General features: G+C 48.6%; 1 protein-coding gene across 1 annotated transcript in view; it reads right to left on the bottom strand.

Moving 5' to 3' along the window:
• Positions 1 to 16,838, bottom strand: part of RFX8 (regulatory factor X8) — a 63,175-nt gene extending 46,337 nt beyond the window's left edge. The window contains 3 exon segments of the mRNA XM_024743974.1: positions 1,064 to 1,128; positions 9,893 to 10,020; positions 16,754 to 16,838. Coding sequence (XP_024599742.1) covers positions 1,064 to 1,128; positions 9,893 to 10,020; positions 16,754 to 16,838 — 278 coding nt within the window.
• Positions 16,839 to 17,015: the final 177 nt, after the last annotated feature.

The following is a 17,015-nucleotide window of genomic DNA, read 5'->3' on the forward strand; positions in this document are numbered from 1 at the left end:
TGCGTTAGGTGGACAATTTCATACTATTTCACATGCATCAACTTTGAAACGGGCTTGCAGATGTTCTCCTCTGCTTTCCCGACTTATGACACTCGAATCTTAAAGAGATGCCACAGGGAAAGCCTCCGGTTTCCTCCACCATTGACTTTCTCAAAGGGAGGTGGACTAATGCCAGTGTTCCCTCTGCTGAATGGACTCAGGTTCTCAGACCCCCAGTAGGAAGGCTGGTTCCTCCTCTGCTGAGCTGGGGAAAGGCAGCAGCTCGTACGGGCTCCTAGCAGCCCAACACAATTTTTTCAAATTAACTGTTGCCCAATGTTTAGCTTGGCAAACTCTTCCATGCCTTCCACTCCTTCAAGGGTGGCAGGCTCCTTCCCTAGTTTGGCTTCCATCCCTTCTTACTGATTTCCTGATCTCACTGATTTCTCCTGATTTTTCTTGATTTAAAACGAACAACAAATAACAATGATAACTGAGTGACAATTGTAACAGGATGCACCCGATAACACTGGAATTTCCTTCCAAGTTAAAAATATCACCCGGGTACCTCTGTCTCCAGAATAGAATCCAAATATGCGAATTAGATGAATGCATGGAGATTTCAGTTCAAGGAGTCATTAAAACAGTTTTATTGTTCTAGGGATATAGTTGCTTAACTATTTCAACAGTTAGACATTTACATATCTAAACGTTGGGAGTGTCAGAAACAGAAAAACACACTGTGACCTTCGTATTTAGACAAAATCTCTCAAGAAGATAGAGACTCATATTCGGTCCTTGCATCACCTGAATTACACCAGGCACTGGGAATTTCATATAATTGTAGGAACTCTTTGGTAAGAGGTGATATTTATCGTTTGTTTAGTTTTGCATTTCTCTGGTCACCCATTTTGTGATGTTTTTCAAAATGTGTGTTTTTAACATTTAAAATAAAACAAACAAACTGCTTGTGATTATGGATGACTTTGTGTTTTGCTTCTTTTGTTTTTTGGCTTCCTATTACGCACGTGTGAACTTTTAAGAAGTGTTATTTAAAAAAATAATAAAACAAAAATGATCAACCTACCTGGCACTTCCTCTTGTGCCCCACCTCCGGGTGCCAAGATCAGGGAAAACCAAGTGCACGAGCTAAAAGAATAAGCCAGATTTAAAGCTGCAATTTGAAAATCTCAAACTAGAACTTCCAGCTTCATCTCTTGCCACGTTTAAACTGTATCCCCTCTTTTCCGATCATTAAGAAAATATACGTAACTGAAATTTGGAAAAGTCGGACAAGTATAAAGAAGGAAACACCACTCAGAGGGATATTGCCGTGTAGACCTCAATGTGGTTCATTCCCATCTTTTTCCGAAGCCTCACTATGTACACGGATTCTGTGGGTCTACACAGGAAATACCAGCATCACACGATTAGCATGCCTGCAGCTCTGCTTTCCACTTTCTTCCCTCCAGCTTGTACCATAAACACTTCCCCTTGTCATTAAAAATCCTCTGAAAACAGGGAAGTATCAATACAAACACTGCAAAATAGTCCAGCATGTGAGTGTGCCATGATTTTACTAGTTTTTTTCCAACGTGATTGGCACTTTCACTTTTTATTATTCATTTGTTTACCTAATTTTTTCATTTTAAAGGATTTGTTAGCAAATGCCGTTAAATATTGAATAACAGAGCTACTTCTGGACTCAACGTTTCATCTCTCCGTTATCTTACCTTTTTTTTTTCGGCCGTGCCATGCGGCATGCAGGATCTTAGTTCCCCGACCAGGGATCGAACCCGTGCCCCCTCCATTGGGAGCACGGAGTCTTAACCACTGGACCGCCATGGAAGTCCCAAACCCCACCATCTTTCTGATGTGCGCTTTGTTAGACAGCACTGATATGATGTCTATGACCAATTACATTTTAAAAAAACAGAAGTCTGTTTTTTTTCCAGGTTTACAGGTCGTTCACAGGTCCATGACAAGCATGGTATCCAAGTGGATGCCTGTTGAAAAGGGAAATCCTGGATTGTGGTAAAATTACAAAATACAAAGCAGGAAGGCAGGGTGTGCCAAGCTGTCATGTAATGATTTCTGTGATTTTCTACAATTTGCTCCGTAGTCACTCAGCCTCCGCTTCTGCCAGCCTCCTTTGTTTATTCTTAGCTTCCAAAAGCAGCAGGATTTGACAGTGTCTTGAAGCGTTTCTCTTGGCTGGTGCCAGGCCCCACCTCCTCCTCCAGGAAGCCGCCCAAGCCCAGGTGGGAAGGCACAAGTTAGGGATGGAGAGGCAGGTCTTGGCACATCGAGGTCACGAGGCCAAATCGAGGCTCCTTCAGGGAAGAAGAACCAGAATGTACGACGAAAATAAGTGACAACAGGAGTTAAAAGAAAACGTCAGCCACGTCTAAAGGCAGCATTCGGAGCCAGAAGTTCCTACTTTCAACCGCAGATTGACCACTTCATCTTCTCTTGAGAACATCGCTTAAAACCTTCCCTCTAGGTCTAGTTGTAAAATAAGTGCTACCGAGAAGGATTATCCTCAAGCACGCGGCAGGCTCAGATTCAAGGCCCTGGCGTATCATCTGGTGTTGCGGACGGAGAAGCAGAAACAAATTCCTAGTTGCCTGGCAGGACAGTAATCCACACGTCTTATTTTACTGAGTATTTCCAACCCCAGACTATCCTGTGATTTCATTTTATAATCGGGAACACCACAGTCAAAATTTAAAAAGCAACTGAGATGATTATTTCCAAAAGATGTAATAAGTAAAAAAAAAAAAAAAAAAACATATCTACCTAGTACATAGAGCTCACATAAATCAACAGGAAAAACACTAACACCCCAATAGAAAGTGATCAGATAATAACGTACATACATGAAGGATACACGTAACCAAAACACACGCCAAAGAACTCACCCTCCCTAACCATACAATGAATGCAAGTTGAAACAGCTAAATGTAGTTCTTACCCAACAAGTTCCCTAGGTCAAGGATATTATGGATTTGGGTAAGAATATCAAGAACTAGCACGTGGGCTTACAATTGTCTAGAATCTCTCGGAGGGGAATCACCAGATACAGACGGAGACCCATGCTCCTCAGAAGAGAGAAAAATTATAAACCTCATACATTTCCAATAAGGAAAACGGTTAAATGGATTCTGGAACAGCCAAGAAAAGATTTCACAGCCATTCTACACCATGCATTTAGAAATAGTTTAATGTGAAAATGTTTATGACATTCTAAGTGAAAATATGTATGTGCGTAATTAAGAAAGTTAACAGCCCTTGGTTGCTTCCTATGTGTCCAATTCTCTCTACGCGTGTTTTTCTCATTAATTTCTTAAAAGCCTCTCATGAAGGAGGTACTGGTATTAACATTATGAATATTCTCGTTTTACAGATGACGAAGTTGAGGCACAAAAAAGTTAAATAACTTGCCCAGGATAGTTAGTCTGGTTCTAGGCTTAGGGCTACCTGTCTGTCCGTCTGTCCAACCACCTGTTTGACCATCCACATGTCCATCCATCCATCCACACATTGATCTTTCAATCCATCCATCCTTGTGGTGTCTACACAAGAGGCTGGGGTGTGAAGACAGAGACAGACAGCAAGGGGAACTGTGAGACTCGCCCTGCCAGGGGACTTGCACCTTCAGGCTTTCAGCTAAAATTTGGTTGTAAAACTCTAAAAAGTCCTCGACTCAAATCACCCACCATGAGACAGAGAGAGGAGGAAACGGAGGATGTGTAAGGGGGTTTCTTACAGCAAGACCACTCCCTGGCCTAGGAAGGGTGTGCAGGACGGGATGGTCCAGTCACCTGGGGCCCAGGGGAAGGGGCTTCACAGATTTGCCTGAAGGGCTGATCGTGAGGCCCTCGCAGTCAGTGTCTGGCTCGGGCAGAGGACTCTGGATGGATGAGAGACGGCTGGCCAGCCGGTAGCCTTGGGGGGAAGGCAGAGGGGCACGGCTGCTGCCCTGGCCCAGCACACCCACAGCCTGTTCAGGCCAAGAGTGGCGGAGAAGTTTCGATGGCCAGACACGGGTCACCCGTGATAAAGAGCTGACAGGTGGGAGAGCCTGGACTCTGCCCAGCAAGGCCCCCCAGGATGGGCAGTCAGGCTTCAGAGTCATTCACCAAGGCCAGGGATGCATTCTAGGACATTCCCAAGGGCTGCCCTGCAGAAGTCAACAAAGGCACCAGGAGACAAGGGTCTGCCTGGCCTCCCAAAGTGTGAAGCTGTGCAGTAGAAACTTGGCAGCCACTCTTAACCTTCCCCTCCCACGGGGTCCAACCAACACCCAGCAAGGTGGCAGAAGAATGGGAGGGAGGAAGAGAAGACCCCCGCAACTAGTTCTCTGCTGGCGAGAAACCTCGCTGGAGGACTGCGGAAGCGATTCCACGTTAAACCCGGCTCAGAGTTTGGACGTTATGTGGGGTTGGACATTCGAAGCGTCAGACAGATACTGTTTGGTAAACTAGAAGGACAATGGGGCTTTGTGACACCCAAGGAGTTCTAGAGAGGTCAGGCTGCCTGCTCAGATGCTCCTTCAGGAGGGAGGAAGCACCACCGCGTGGGCAGGACCGAAGGGACGTGGGAAACAGAGAGGCCTCTGTGATCACTCCCCGCTCCTGCTGGCACGTGTATGTGAGTGTGTCGGGGGCCTGCAAATAAACCACACATGTGCTTGCATCTCTGGACAGGGGGGTCGTAGCCAGCATTTATCTTCTTCTTCTTTTATACCCTTCTCTCGAATTCCCACATTTTCTATAAAGGGAATATGTGTTCTTTCATAATCAGAAAAACATCAGGAAATGTTACTTTAAAAAAAGGAAGTCAGCCTTTGGGAAATTTCCTCATCCACATAAACCATCACTTGCGCTGGGAGTGAGATGAGCTGTCGTACACCCGGGACTGCTGAGCAGAGCAAGAAACACCCCAACATCTGCACAGGAACTTGGTGTGGAGTCTGGAATCAACCCCAATCCCAGGGGGGAGGCAGGAAGTGAGAAGTGGGTATTTTGCTGTTTCTCTTGTAAACAAGCTTTGGGATCACATCCTTTTCCCCTTCCTCTCCCTTCTCCACCGGGTCACAGATTCAGCAGCTCAGGGTCCCTTTCCAAGACCAGCACCACTGAACTGACTCATTCTTCGGGCAAATTCCCAACGAGAACTGAAAGCTAGGACCTCAGTGTCTTGGGGGATGGATTCGAAGGGAAGCAGGAAGATCAAAAATGCTAGACAAATGCCCGTGGTAACGCGCCGGACGCTCTTTTTAACTCTTTTTTCGGAACACCCTGTAGTAGGACTGCCCTTGAGGGGAAACCACTTAGAAGAAAATCTGAGAGAGGTTTTGAAAAGGACCCTTTGATTTCTTAAAAAAAGGAAGTAGAGATCATCTAGAACCAAGACGTGTCAAGCTCGTCACCCCACTCCCATCTGATAAGGCTGCCAGGTAGGGAAACGGCTTAGTGCCAGGATACCCAGACTAGCAAAGCCTTTGAGGAAGTGCCCCAATGTGCCTAGTGAAGAAGGGACAAAATGTGGGCTGAGTGATAAGACAGCCGGGGGAATTCCTGGCTGGTTGGAAAACCTTCCAGAGACACCCAGCGAGCTCCAGAGCCTAACACCTTGCACGTGTCCACATTGCTTTTGATTTATTGAGGGGGGGATAAGAGATGTGCTATTCCCACGTGCGAGCTTCAGCAGGCTGAGACGACTGGATGACTGTGAGTCTAGAAGACACGGCAGGTCGGCACCAAGAAGCTGCAACTCGGGATAAGGGAACAGCCGCTCTTGGGTTCCCACGGTCACGGGCATAATGACCACAGTCTGATAACAAGGACAACATATTGTACCTACATGGAGTGCTTTACAGTTTATAAAGCCGTTTTGGGAGGGCTAGCTTACTTTTAATTCGTGTGAAAAAAATACCAAAGGGTTTTTTTTTTCTTTTTTTGGATCACAAGCTTAAAATGAAACCAGCAGAGTGGCATGGAAGCATGAAAGCGAACAGTAGCCCAAAAAGTTAAAAAAGAGAAATAAAAGCCCCGTCTTCTGAGCCCTCCTGAGACACTGGGTTGTACCCTTGGGGAACCTACCTTTGAAGAGAAACACCAATAAATTGAAGTCAAAACGAAACAAGTAGTCAGGGAAGTAAAAATTTGGGACCGAAGAGTATTCAATGAAGAAGGGAAGACACGAAGGTTTAAACAATTCTTTCCGATATTTGAGCAACTGCCGTATTAGAAGATCCTACTTATTTTATGATTATCCAAAGTGCAGAGCTTCCACCAATGACTGCGTTTCAGGGATGATGACTGCGGCTAGAGAAATGGGTCTAAAAATGTCAGTGTTTTGGAAACATCATTGGAATCTACAGAATTGTCGGTGGGAGGGCAACAGAAGCCATCATTTCAGAAAACGATCTGGTCCCATCTCCAGACGTCATAGTCACACAGCCCGTCAGCCTGCAAGTTCACCCCTGGACACACACGCCCAAGAGAACATCTCCACGTGCATAGCAGGAGATACACACGTGAATGTTCACGACAGCAAAATTGGGAAACGACCCAAATGCTCATCAAAGGGAGAGAAGGTAGGTAAACTGAACTACTACACAACAGTCAAATGAATGTAGAGGAATCTTGATATAATAATAAGTGGAAAAAGTCCCAAAAGATGACATATAACATGACACTCCTTTTTAAAAAGTTAAGCCACAAAAATAAAAAATGGGCTTTTAAAAGAAATACATTATATAAAATAAGTCAGACAGAGAAAGCCAAAGATGGTATGATCTTGCTTATATATGCAATGTAGAAAACAACAGTAAAACAAAACCACCAATCTCACTGAAACAGAGAACAGATTGATGGTTACCAGAGGTCGGGGATGGGGGTGGTCAAAATGGGTGAAGGGGGTAAAAGGTCAAAAAAAAAGAAAACAAAAACAGAAAGACATACAAATGCACTAAAACTCTTTTTAAAAAGGAAAGATAACGATGAAGGGGTTGATGGTTCCCACCAGCGGGGAAGGCAGGGAGATGGATACAGGGATCTGGCCATATGGTTCATACGGGGCGGTGGGTTCAAAGATGCTTATAACATTGTTAAAAAGAACGAAAGAGGGCTTCCCTGGTGGCGCAGTGGTTGAGAGTCCGCCTGCCGCTGCAGGGGACATGGGTTCCTGCCTCGGTCCGGGAGGATCCCACATGCCGTGGAGCGGCTGGGCCCGTGAGCCATGGCCGCCGAGCCTGCACGTGTAGAGCCTGTGCTCCGCAACAAACGAAAGAACCAGAGGGAATCAGGCTGTGAGCGGACCGAAGGTAAGAGCGTGTCATGAACCAATTCCATTCTGTCCACTGAGGACCACCGAGAAAGAGGGAGCAAGAGGAAGGGAGGAAAGATGGGAGGGAGAGGTTGAACTGGAATCTCTGCGGCCGTGAGCTGGCTTGTCCCCCAGGTCATTTCAGCACCGGCCAGGTGGCCCCTGCAAGGGTCTGATCCTGCAGGCTGTGAGCTGTCCCCAGGCCTGCAAGGAGTCGGGTGGCTTTCCATCCGCCTGTGCTCTGCTTGCCAAGCATGGGTCCTGGGGAGGGATCGCATCTGCCCAGAGGAAAAGCAGCTTCCTTGTTGCAGAAACGCGTTGCCCACTCCCAGCTCCGAGCCCCCATGGCTGTCTCTGCCCAGAGAGGGCATTTTGTTCTCATAAAAGCTCCCAGCCAGAGGTGCTTTTGAAGGGCTCTTGCATTGGATGTGGAGTTGCACCAGTGACCTCCAAGTTCTCTTGGAAGTCCAGGATATTTTTGAGGGAACAGCAGGTGGAAAGAGGACTGACCCGTAAAGAAGGAGACCAGGTTTGCTGCCCAAGCACTTTAACCGGCTGTGGGACCCTCCACCGTTATCACTCCTGGTTTGCTCCTTGACTTCTAATGCTACCAGCCTCTGCTGATGGCTGTGACACAAGACAAAGCCTCAAAGATGCCAACTGTTTCCTCCCACCCACCTGTCCTCCCTGTGGGCCTCTCTCGCCTAAAGACCATTACAGTGTGGGACCCTGGGGCAGGTGGTCACGGACAGCATCACGGGAATCACAGGACAAGCAGCCACCTTGGGAAGCTGTGAAGTGGTGGCAGAAGCTGGCTTCTGGGAAGGGGCCTGGAGCGGCCCAGTGCGGAGAAGCAGCGTCCCAGTGGTTTACATACGGATGCACCAGAGGGAGAGAGAGGAGATGCCTGGTGACGTAATCTAGCCATGGGCTGTCTCAGAGGGGACCCACCAGCCACACGCGGCCACTGAGCACTTGAAGTGTGGCTGGTCCGAACTGAGACGGGCTGCACATGTGAACTGAGACGGGCTGCACATGTGAACTGAGACGGGCTGTACATGTGAACTGAGACGGGCTGTACATGTGAAATGACGTGTCAGAGTTTTGAGATCTAGCACGAAGAAGAGAATGCAAAAAACAACGCGTTCATTTTTAAATACTGATTCCAGGTTGAACGACAGTATTTTGAATATTTTGGGTTGAATTTAAAAGTTATAAAAAATTAATTTCACCCTAAAAAAACTTTTAAAATGAGGATCTAGAATATTTAAAATTGTATCTATGGCTCCTATTACATTTTTACTGGGTAGTACTGGACTAAATTCTATGAGGCCCACTCCAACTTCTTGCAGTTGGATTAAATGAGATATCCCTTTAAAAAAATTCTCCTTTTAACTTGTCTTGTCTATTCCTGAAAACCGGATTGAAAATAAATAGGATGCAATATACGATTGAAAGTTATTATTGTTAATTTAATAACAATTAAGCCCCGTGATTCTATCAATTCTTTCCATCAGCAAATCCTATTGGCTCCGTCTTCCAAATACACCCAGATTTTGACTCCTTCTCACGACATCCGCTGCTGCATCCCTGTCCACTCCCTGCACGCCTGGGCTCCTCCCACCTCCCTGAGTTGTCTCTCCCTGGTCTCTGCCCTCCAGCCACTGCAGCCTCCTTGCTACTTGAGCCCCCTCCTGCCTCAGGGCCTTTGCGCTGGCTCTGTCTGCACTGCTCTTTGCTCATATAGCCCCATACTCACTGCCTCATCTTTTGGAAATCTGGACTCAAATGTTACTTCTCAGGGAGGCCTTCCCTGTTTGCCTTCCCTCAAATTACAAGTCCTCCCCTAAAACACACACACGGTCCTTTCCTCCTTCTGCTCCATTTAGCATCTATACCACCTAAGAGACTATATATTTTATCTTCTTTATCTCCCTCAACTATAATATAATAAATGTAGTAAAGGCAGGAATTTTTCTCTGTTCTGTTCACTGTTGTACACTCAGCACCTAAAACAGTGCTGGCACATAGCAGCTGCTCAATAAATACGTTAGATGTGGAGGGTCTCAGATAGGCCATCCTTGTGCTAACGTTTGCTTTTTTTTGCGTGGTCTAAACAAACCCCTAACAGAGTTCTTAACCTCCAGAGGAAACATTTGAGTGCCCGTGAGTTCCCTAGGAACAACCGAATTGTGGGAAGCATAAGCTGTCTGACACCACAAAGTGGCTCTTTGAGCTTGTGGGGTCCTGAGCTGTGGCATTTCTATGCGGGGAATAATGGCCCAGCAAGCTGGCTGAGAATTGGGGGTATCTGAGGCTGCCATAGCTGCATTCTCTTGGGTGAATGCCACCCCACCCTTGAACTTTCCTGGCCCCTCACTATGAAGTATGGACAAAGGACGGAATGGCTTTCAGATGGAGAGGAGGACGTATGTTAGCCCTCAGGCTGGTTCCCAGGGTGAAGCCAGTTATATCCACTGGGAAGCCATCGGACCCAAATAAATCCCAGCATTTCCTCATCATTAACTTGCATGCTTTTTGTACTCAGTGGACATGTATTTTTATCTTCACAACCTACCTTCCCAAACGTGGCTGGGTTGACTTGGTTCTGAGCATTTTGCCTGCAGGTCTCCATGTAAATCTCATACATGCGGCAGCGAGGCACACACACTGCACCCTTCGCAGATGCAGAAGGTGTCAACCAACCTGGGGGCAGGGAGGAAGAAGAGCGGGAAGAGAAGGTTGGCCTCAGTTTTTCTAGAGTGGGACACTTTGATGAGGGGCAGACGCAAGCAAGGGACCCAACAAAATGAAATACGCTTACTTTATCGAATGCAAAGTCTCACCCACTGGCATCTGTAATGTGCTCAGGCCAGAGTTAAGAATATTGATGTCGACTATGGTGAGGCTTTGTTGTTGTTTTTCAATCTTTCTGGCGTACAGGCGTATTAAAAAGAAGCCCAAATTACTGGGCTCAGGAGACGCTGCTTCGTGTAACTTTGTAAAGGTGGCAGCCAAGGTCTCTCACTGTGACATAGAGATTTACTCGCTAAAACACAAAACAATGCCCCACCCCCACCCCTTGTAGAGTCGATCACCCAGCTGGAGCCCATGTGGCTTCCTAGGACCCAGGACAGGCGTGCACAGCTCCTCCCCCCTCCTCCCACCCCCGAAGCAGTCATTTGCACGACTGTTAAACCCGATTGATTTAGGGCGGGGCCACTACATTTTGATTCTTTAAATTGTAATGAGATGGAAGATGGAAGACACCAAGGGACTGAGAAGCAGGCCACCCTCCCTGCCCTTTACTTCCTGTTGGGTGCAGAGCTTGGAAGCGTTCAGATGTGATCTGCAGCCCCCAGGGCCCTGCTCGGGGTGGGACCGTCAATGGCCCAAATGTTCCTGGGCCCCGGGGCAGGTGGGGTCCCCTGGCAACGAGGGGCTGTGCCCGTGGCTCACAGCCCACAGTCCAGCCCCGAGGGGACCGCCAGGTGCCTGTTCCAGCAGCAGGATGGGAGTGAGGGAGCAGGTAGTGCCGGTGACTGGGCTCAGAAGGTGTGGTCCACACTGACACCCAGTCACAGCCTTCCCTTTTCTGGTTGGGGACAGACTGGCAGGTTTCTCCTCATTCTTTTAAAGAAATACATAAAGCATGCCAGCATAGTTTTTAAACTATGAAGAATTCTTTAGCAGGGAATTTACCAACAGTGCATCTCCTCCTTTCTTACTGATGACCTACAGCTTATTTTCTGGGCTGAGGCAGGCTGAGGCCTACATTTACTTTCCTCGAGAGCAAGAGACCACAGTTGTTAACCTCACCTGCTTCCTGGAAGGAGGAAAAGTCAACATATGGTGGACGGCGGGGTAAGGGGAAGCTGTGGCCCTGTATTGGTTTCCTCAGGTAACCAATTACCATAGGCCAGGTGGCTTAAAGCAACAGAAATATATTCTGTCACAGTTCTGGAAGCTGAAAGTCCAAATCAAGGTGTCAGCCAGGTTGGTTCCTTCCAGAGGCGCTGAGGAAGCGTGTGCTCCACGCTTTCCTCCTGGCTGCCGGTGGCTGCCAGAAACCCTTGGCACTCCTTGTCTTGTAGACGCATCACTCTAGTGCCCTCGCCTTCACCTGGCTGTCTCCTCGCTTTTTTTTTTTTTTTTTTTGGCCGCGTTGGGTCTTCCTTGCTGCGCGCGGGCTTTCTCTAGTCGCAGCGAGCAGGGGCTACTCGCTGTTGTGGTGTGGTGGCTTCTCTTGTTGCGGAGCACGGGCTCTAGGCGCGTGGGCTTCAGTAGTTGTTGCACGTGTGCTCAGTAGTTGTGGCGTCTGGGCTTTAGATCACGGGCTCAGTAGTTGTGGCGCACAGGCTTAGTTGCTCCACGGCATGTGGGATCTTCCCGGACCAGGGCTCGAACCCGTGTCCCCTGTACTGGCAGGCGGATTCTGAACACTGAGCCACCAGGGAGGTCCCTCCTCGTCTCTTCTTATAAGGACGCCCATCACTGGATTTAGGGCCCACCCTAATCCAGTGGGGCCTCCTCTTAACTGGTTACATCTGCAAAGACCCTATTTCCAAACAAAGTCACGTTTTGATATTCCATACAGACATGCATTTGTGGGGGTGGGGGGGGTGGGGCACCATTCAACCCAGTGCAAGCCCAAGGAGGGCATTTTCTGAGACTCTCCCGTAGCATCAGGGTGGGAACCTGACACTTTGGACACCTCACAATGGATTAATTACAGCTGCTGGGACACCAATTATTTGCTTCACGGTTGAACACGGGGTAATGTCACTGGTGGTGTGTGGGGCAGTGGCAAATTCACAGATCCATGAGATATTGATATTTATTTTATTAAGACATTTGCTGACATATAAAAAACCGGCATGTGAAGTGTCACAGGGAAACACTGGCTAAGTTTGGGGAGGGGCAGCAAAACGTGACCAACATTAAGTACAAGCTCACTTTTGTTTATTCGTAGCCACTTCCGGTGTAGCCATGGAATGGTCTCCTTAAAAAAGAAATGCGTAAAATACTCTCCAAAATGAGCTTGGGTATAAACTTTTGCCAGTTGTTCTTCCTTGTCACTGAAATTCATGTGCTCTGGGCCTCTTGTCCTCCTATTTCAAAATGACACTGCTGAGTCTGACGGCCATCTGAGTGGACAATTAAGACCAAATTACACCATCAGTGATATCCCACCAAGGTCCAGGACCAGAGTCTTTTCTCCGCCCACACTCAGAGAAAGGGCTGCCTCCTGGTTGCGAGCCCAGCGCCAATGCTTGGTACTTTTGCTGCTCCAGGAGATTCCGCCCAGGGCCTTTCATCTTCTCCCCAAAGTTCACAGCCAGATCTCACGGATGGCCCATGGGAGGGGGCAGCACACACTAAGTGGACAAGTGGAAGGTCCTGTAAGAGCGTCTATGATCAGATGGTGCCTTTACTTCGGCTTAAAGAGTACGTGCTTTTGCATTTAGTCTCCACGCCCAGAGGAACTTACGACCGTGACTCTGACCCAGGGCTTCAAAGCTCACAGACCCAGGTGTAGGTTCTGACTCTGAGACGTCTCTTGGAGTTTTTGTGATGAGAAATCCAGGCATGGGATGTGGCTGGTACACTGGCTGGCACACGGTGGCTCTTACTGTTATCATTTTTACGTCCACCTCCAAAATCCTGAATGGAAGCAAGAAAGGCGTCCACGTTGGCAGACCGGCGGCCACGTTGGCAGACCGGCGTCTACGTTGGCAGGACCGGCAGCACAGAAGCACCTACTGCAGGTGAGCCTGACTTTGAACTACACGTGGGTCCGGTGGGGGGCGCGAGGAGGATATGCAGGCAGTAGGGCTGGCCAGGACTCCTGGCAGGTGAGACGGGCCAAGGCTTGCTTTCACACGGAGCCACCAATATGGTTTTTGGCGATACATGATTATACATGATTATAAAGCCTGTCCAAGGCTGGAGTCGATCACCTTCCCCAGGTCTCACTATCAGACGAAGCTGACAGCTAAGATCTTGAGAACCTCATGGCGCTCTCCTCGTTTTGAGTGATGGACAATCCGATCATTGCCAACTTCAGAGCACCCACACCAGGTCCTGCAGCGCTCACATTTCTGAGGGCTCCTTTTCCTCATAAAGAAAAATGTAACACTGGGAGTGACTGTACCCTTTGATTCAGCCTGATCAAAGGCTATTACGAATTCTGTACCTTTCAAAGTAAATTTCCACCTTACGAACCACAAGAGTCTGCAGAAATCTGAAAGCCGTATTTATATGCAGGAGACAGTTACTTGGTCTACAGCCAGGCTCCGCGTGCGTAGGGTTTAGGTGACATTTAGAATTTTTGCCTGAGGTCTGAGCCAGGGGTCCCACCTGTCCGACCTGCCAGATCTGTACCCGCAGCGGAGGAAGTCAGGTCACTTCATCCTTCTGTGCTCCTCAGAGGTCTGACCACTTCTCTCCCCATTTCTACAATCCTTCCTGTCCGTGAAACAGAAAACTTCTAGTACTTCGGTTTCCAGAGGCGGGACCTTTCTTCCTCCTTGCGGGACCTTTCTTTGTCCTTGGAGAACTTATCACAAGTTGGTGGCAGAGGCGCTGAAGTCTCTAAGGAACATTGGAAGCCCAACCAGGACTGACTGGGAGATGAAACAATGAATATGCTAAAACCTGAGCGTTTCTTTCACGCGACAACAATCAGCCCCTCCCTGGGCTTTCACTCAGAAGCCTGAGCTGTTTCTGGGCACCTGGACACCTCACGCGCCGGTACCCACTGCCACTCTTCCAGGAAGCTGGTCTCCTTGGCCATCTTCTAACACCTTCCAGGACGCCTAGCTCTGTTACAAACCGAGGGGCTCTGCTGTGTTTGGTTTTTTAAAAATTGTTCATGTTTTAATTCTGGTAAAATATACGTCACATAAGATGCACCATTTTCAAATGCAGAGTTCAGCGGCATTAGGTACCTTCTCACTGTTGTGCAACTGTGGGTGCGTCACAATCCATCCAAAGAATTCTGGTTGTCTCGCAAAACTGAAACTCTGTACCGGCCAGAAACGCTACTCCCTGTTCCCTCTCCCCCAGCCCCCAGCAACCACCACTGTCCTTTCTGTCTCTATGAAGCTGACTCCTCTTGGTGCCTCATATAAGTGAAATCACATACTATTTGTCCTTCTGTGACCGGCTCATTTCATTTCGCATAATGCCTTCAAGGTTCGTCCATGTTGCAGTCCGTATCACAATTTCCTTCCTTTTTATATCTGAATAATAGTGCGTTGTACGTATAGACCACATTTTGTTTATCCATTCATCTGCTGAAGGACACTTGGGTTACTTCCATCTTTGGCTATTGTGCGTAAGGCTGCTCTGAACATGGGGATGCGAATATCTGTTCCAATCCTTGCTTTCAAGTCTTTGGGGCATATGCCCAGAGGGGGAATTGCTGGATCACGTGGTGGTTCCATTTTCAATTTTTTGAGGAACCACTAATCTATTTTCCACAGTGGCTACACCAATTTACGTTCCCACCAAGAGTGCACGAGGGTTCTAATTTCTTCACATCCTCACAAACACTCGTTATCTTCTATTTTTGTTTGTTTGATAATGGCCATCCTAACCAGATAATGGCCATCCTAACCAGCGTGGAGTGGTTGCAGTTGTGTTTTTAATGCCAATGTTCAAACCACCAGCACCAACTGAGACAGGCTGGGACCTGGGACCCTTTACCAGAGTGCTTGCCCCAGACAAACGTCTCCCAGAGCATCAGAATACAAAGAAACTATTGACATAAGGGACTACACGTAACTGCATGCACATGCAGCTGGGGCAAATTATGAACAAGAAGATTCAAAACCGTCAAAACCCAACTGCCACTTCTGAGGAGCTGGGAGCAAAAGCAGGGTCCTGCACCTGATCCCTGCGCACGGCACCACCAAGCGGGTGGGCACGCCACCTAAGCCCCGCCCCCCCAGCCCGACAGCCCGCCCCCCTCGGAGAGCAAGCAAGGGGACCTGTTACTTGTTTCCGCTCCCTCTTGCTGTAGCGCGAGTCCCAGTAAAGCCTTGCCTGAATTCCTCTTCTGGAGTCTTATCAACTTCTATTGATTAAAGAGTCCAGGGACCCAGGTGGGTTGCACAATGACCTCTCAAGCATCGCACCTCATAGATAGGATGCCTAAAGAGCAGTCTTCCAAGGGAAACTCTGCCCCTCCTCACTTCCACGGCCCCGCCTCACCCCACCTGAAGAGCATAACCTGGCCCCCTGGGTCCGAGGCCTGCAGGGACAGGAGTTTGTGACGCAGGACTTGAGTACCATCCTAAGTGATTTAGGGCATCTGCTTTGCGGGCAGCCTGCACCGTCAGTTCGCAAATGACCTGAGGAGAACATCTAGGTATTTTCGGAAACCCTAAGCATTCTTTCGAGTCTCTCGACTTATTCAAGTCCTAGAAGCTCTCATTTACTAAATGCTGACCTGAAACTTGAAGGTGCAGATATGCTGAGCGGTCTAAGTGTGAAAGAAGTAGAGCCCTGCTGTGCAACACTGTGTGTGCTGTGGTTTTTTGGTTTTTTTAAAAAAATATTTTCAGAATTATTTAAAAATATTTATTCTTTTGATTTTTTTCTCTTACGCAAGGGAAAATACATCAAAAATTTTCTTTTGGAGGAAAGGGGTGACCATTTAGGCCTTTTTGGGTTCTAATCACGAACACTCCCCTTCATTTTTCTATTTCACTCATTGAACTTTTTCAGAAAGTATTTCTTTCTTGAGAAATACTCCTTAAAACTTAAAAAACGAAGTAATCAGCTATCTACTAGTTATTCACCTTCTAAAACGAATGTTTTAGGACTGGTTTCAATTATTTTCCTATTTATGAAGCGCTACAAACCCATGAGTTCATCAGTCCCAAGGGCTGATGATAGTTTTCTTTCCAGCTTTTTCTTCCTCTATTTAAATGGCCAGAAGTGTATTTCTCAAATGTGGAATGCATTGTTAGAGCTAAAAACTGCTTTGCTTTAAGTTAGGAAACATCCCATTCTGGATCGCACACTGAGAGAAAACATTTCCTCTCCTGGCCTAGCCCTCGTGCTTTCAGATGTATATGTAAACCCAGGCCCACCAACAAGCCCCCCGGTGGAGGGCAGGCTGGATTGCTTCCCACGGGAAGCGTGACCAACAGGGGAGGCCCCAAGGTGGGAAACCCACACTGCCCCATCGTGTGTGCGTGTGTGTGCGTGTCCAGTCCCATCCCAAGCAGCATGAAGAAGCGCTGGTCCTGCGTGTGAACGGCAGTCCTTTTGAGCCTTTTACCAGGGCCCCGGGGGCGCAGGCGGTCGCCCCTGGCACTTGGTCCGAGGTCCTGGGGACAGCAGCCGAGGGAGCCACGCTCCCCTTCCTCGCCCCCCTCGCCCCTCCCATCCTCCGGGGCGGTCCCGGTCCCGCCGCGGTCCCGCTCACCACTGGATGATGCCGCCGTGTAGGCCCCGGCCGCGCCCCTGCAGCCCGCGCCGCCCGACGCGGAGGCCGGCACGCCCTCGGCCATGGCCAGAGCCGCCCGCGGCACCAAGGCGGCGAGCGGGCGGAGTCACCGCACCTTCCGGCCGCCGCAGCTCCTGAGTGTTTACTTTAGAGCGGGCGCGCGGGGGCCTAGGGGGTCGCATGGGGGCTTAGGGGACCGGCCGGGAACGTGAGCGGGGCGGGGCAGGGCCACGTGGCGGCG

This window comes from Neophocaena asiaeorientalis, unplaced genomic scaffold, assembly GCF_003031525.2.
Source record: "Neophocaena asiaeorientalis asiaeorientalis breed wild unplaced genomic scaffold, Neophocaena_asiaeorientalis_V1.1 scaffold114, whole genome shotgun sequence".
In the NCBI taxonomy this organism is placed as follows: domain Eukaryota; kingdom Metazoa; phylum Chordata; class Mammalia; order Artiodactyla; family Phocoenidae; genus Neophocaena; species Neophocaena asiaeorientalis.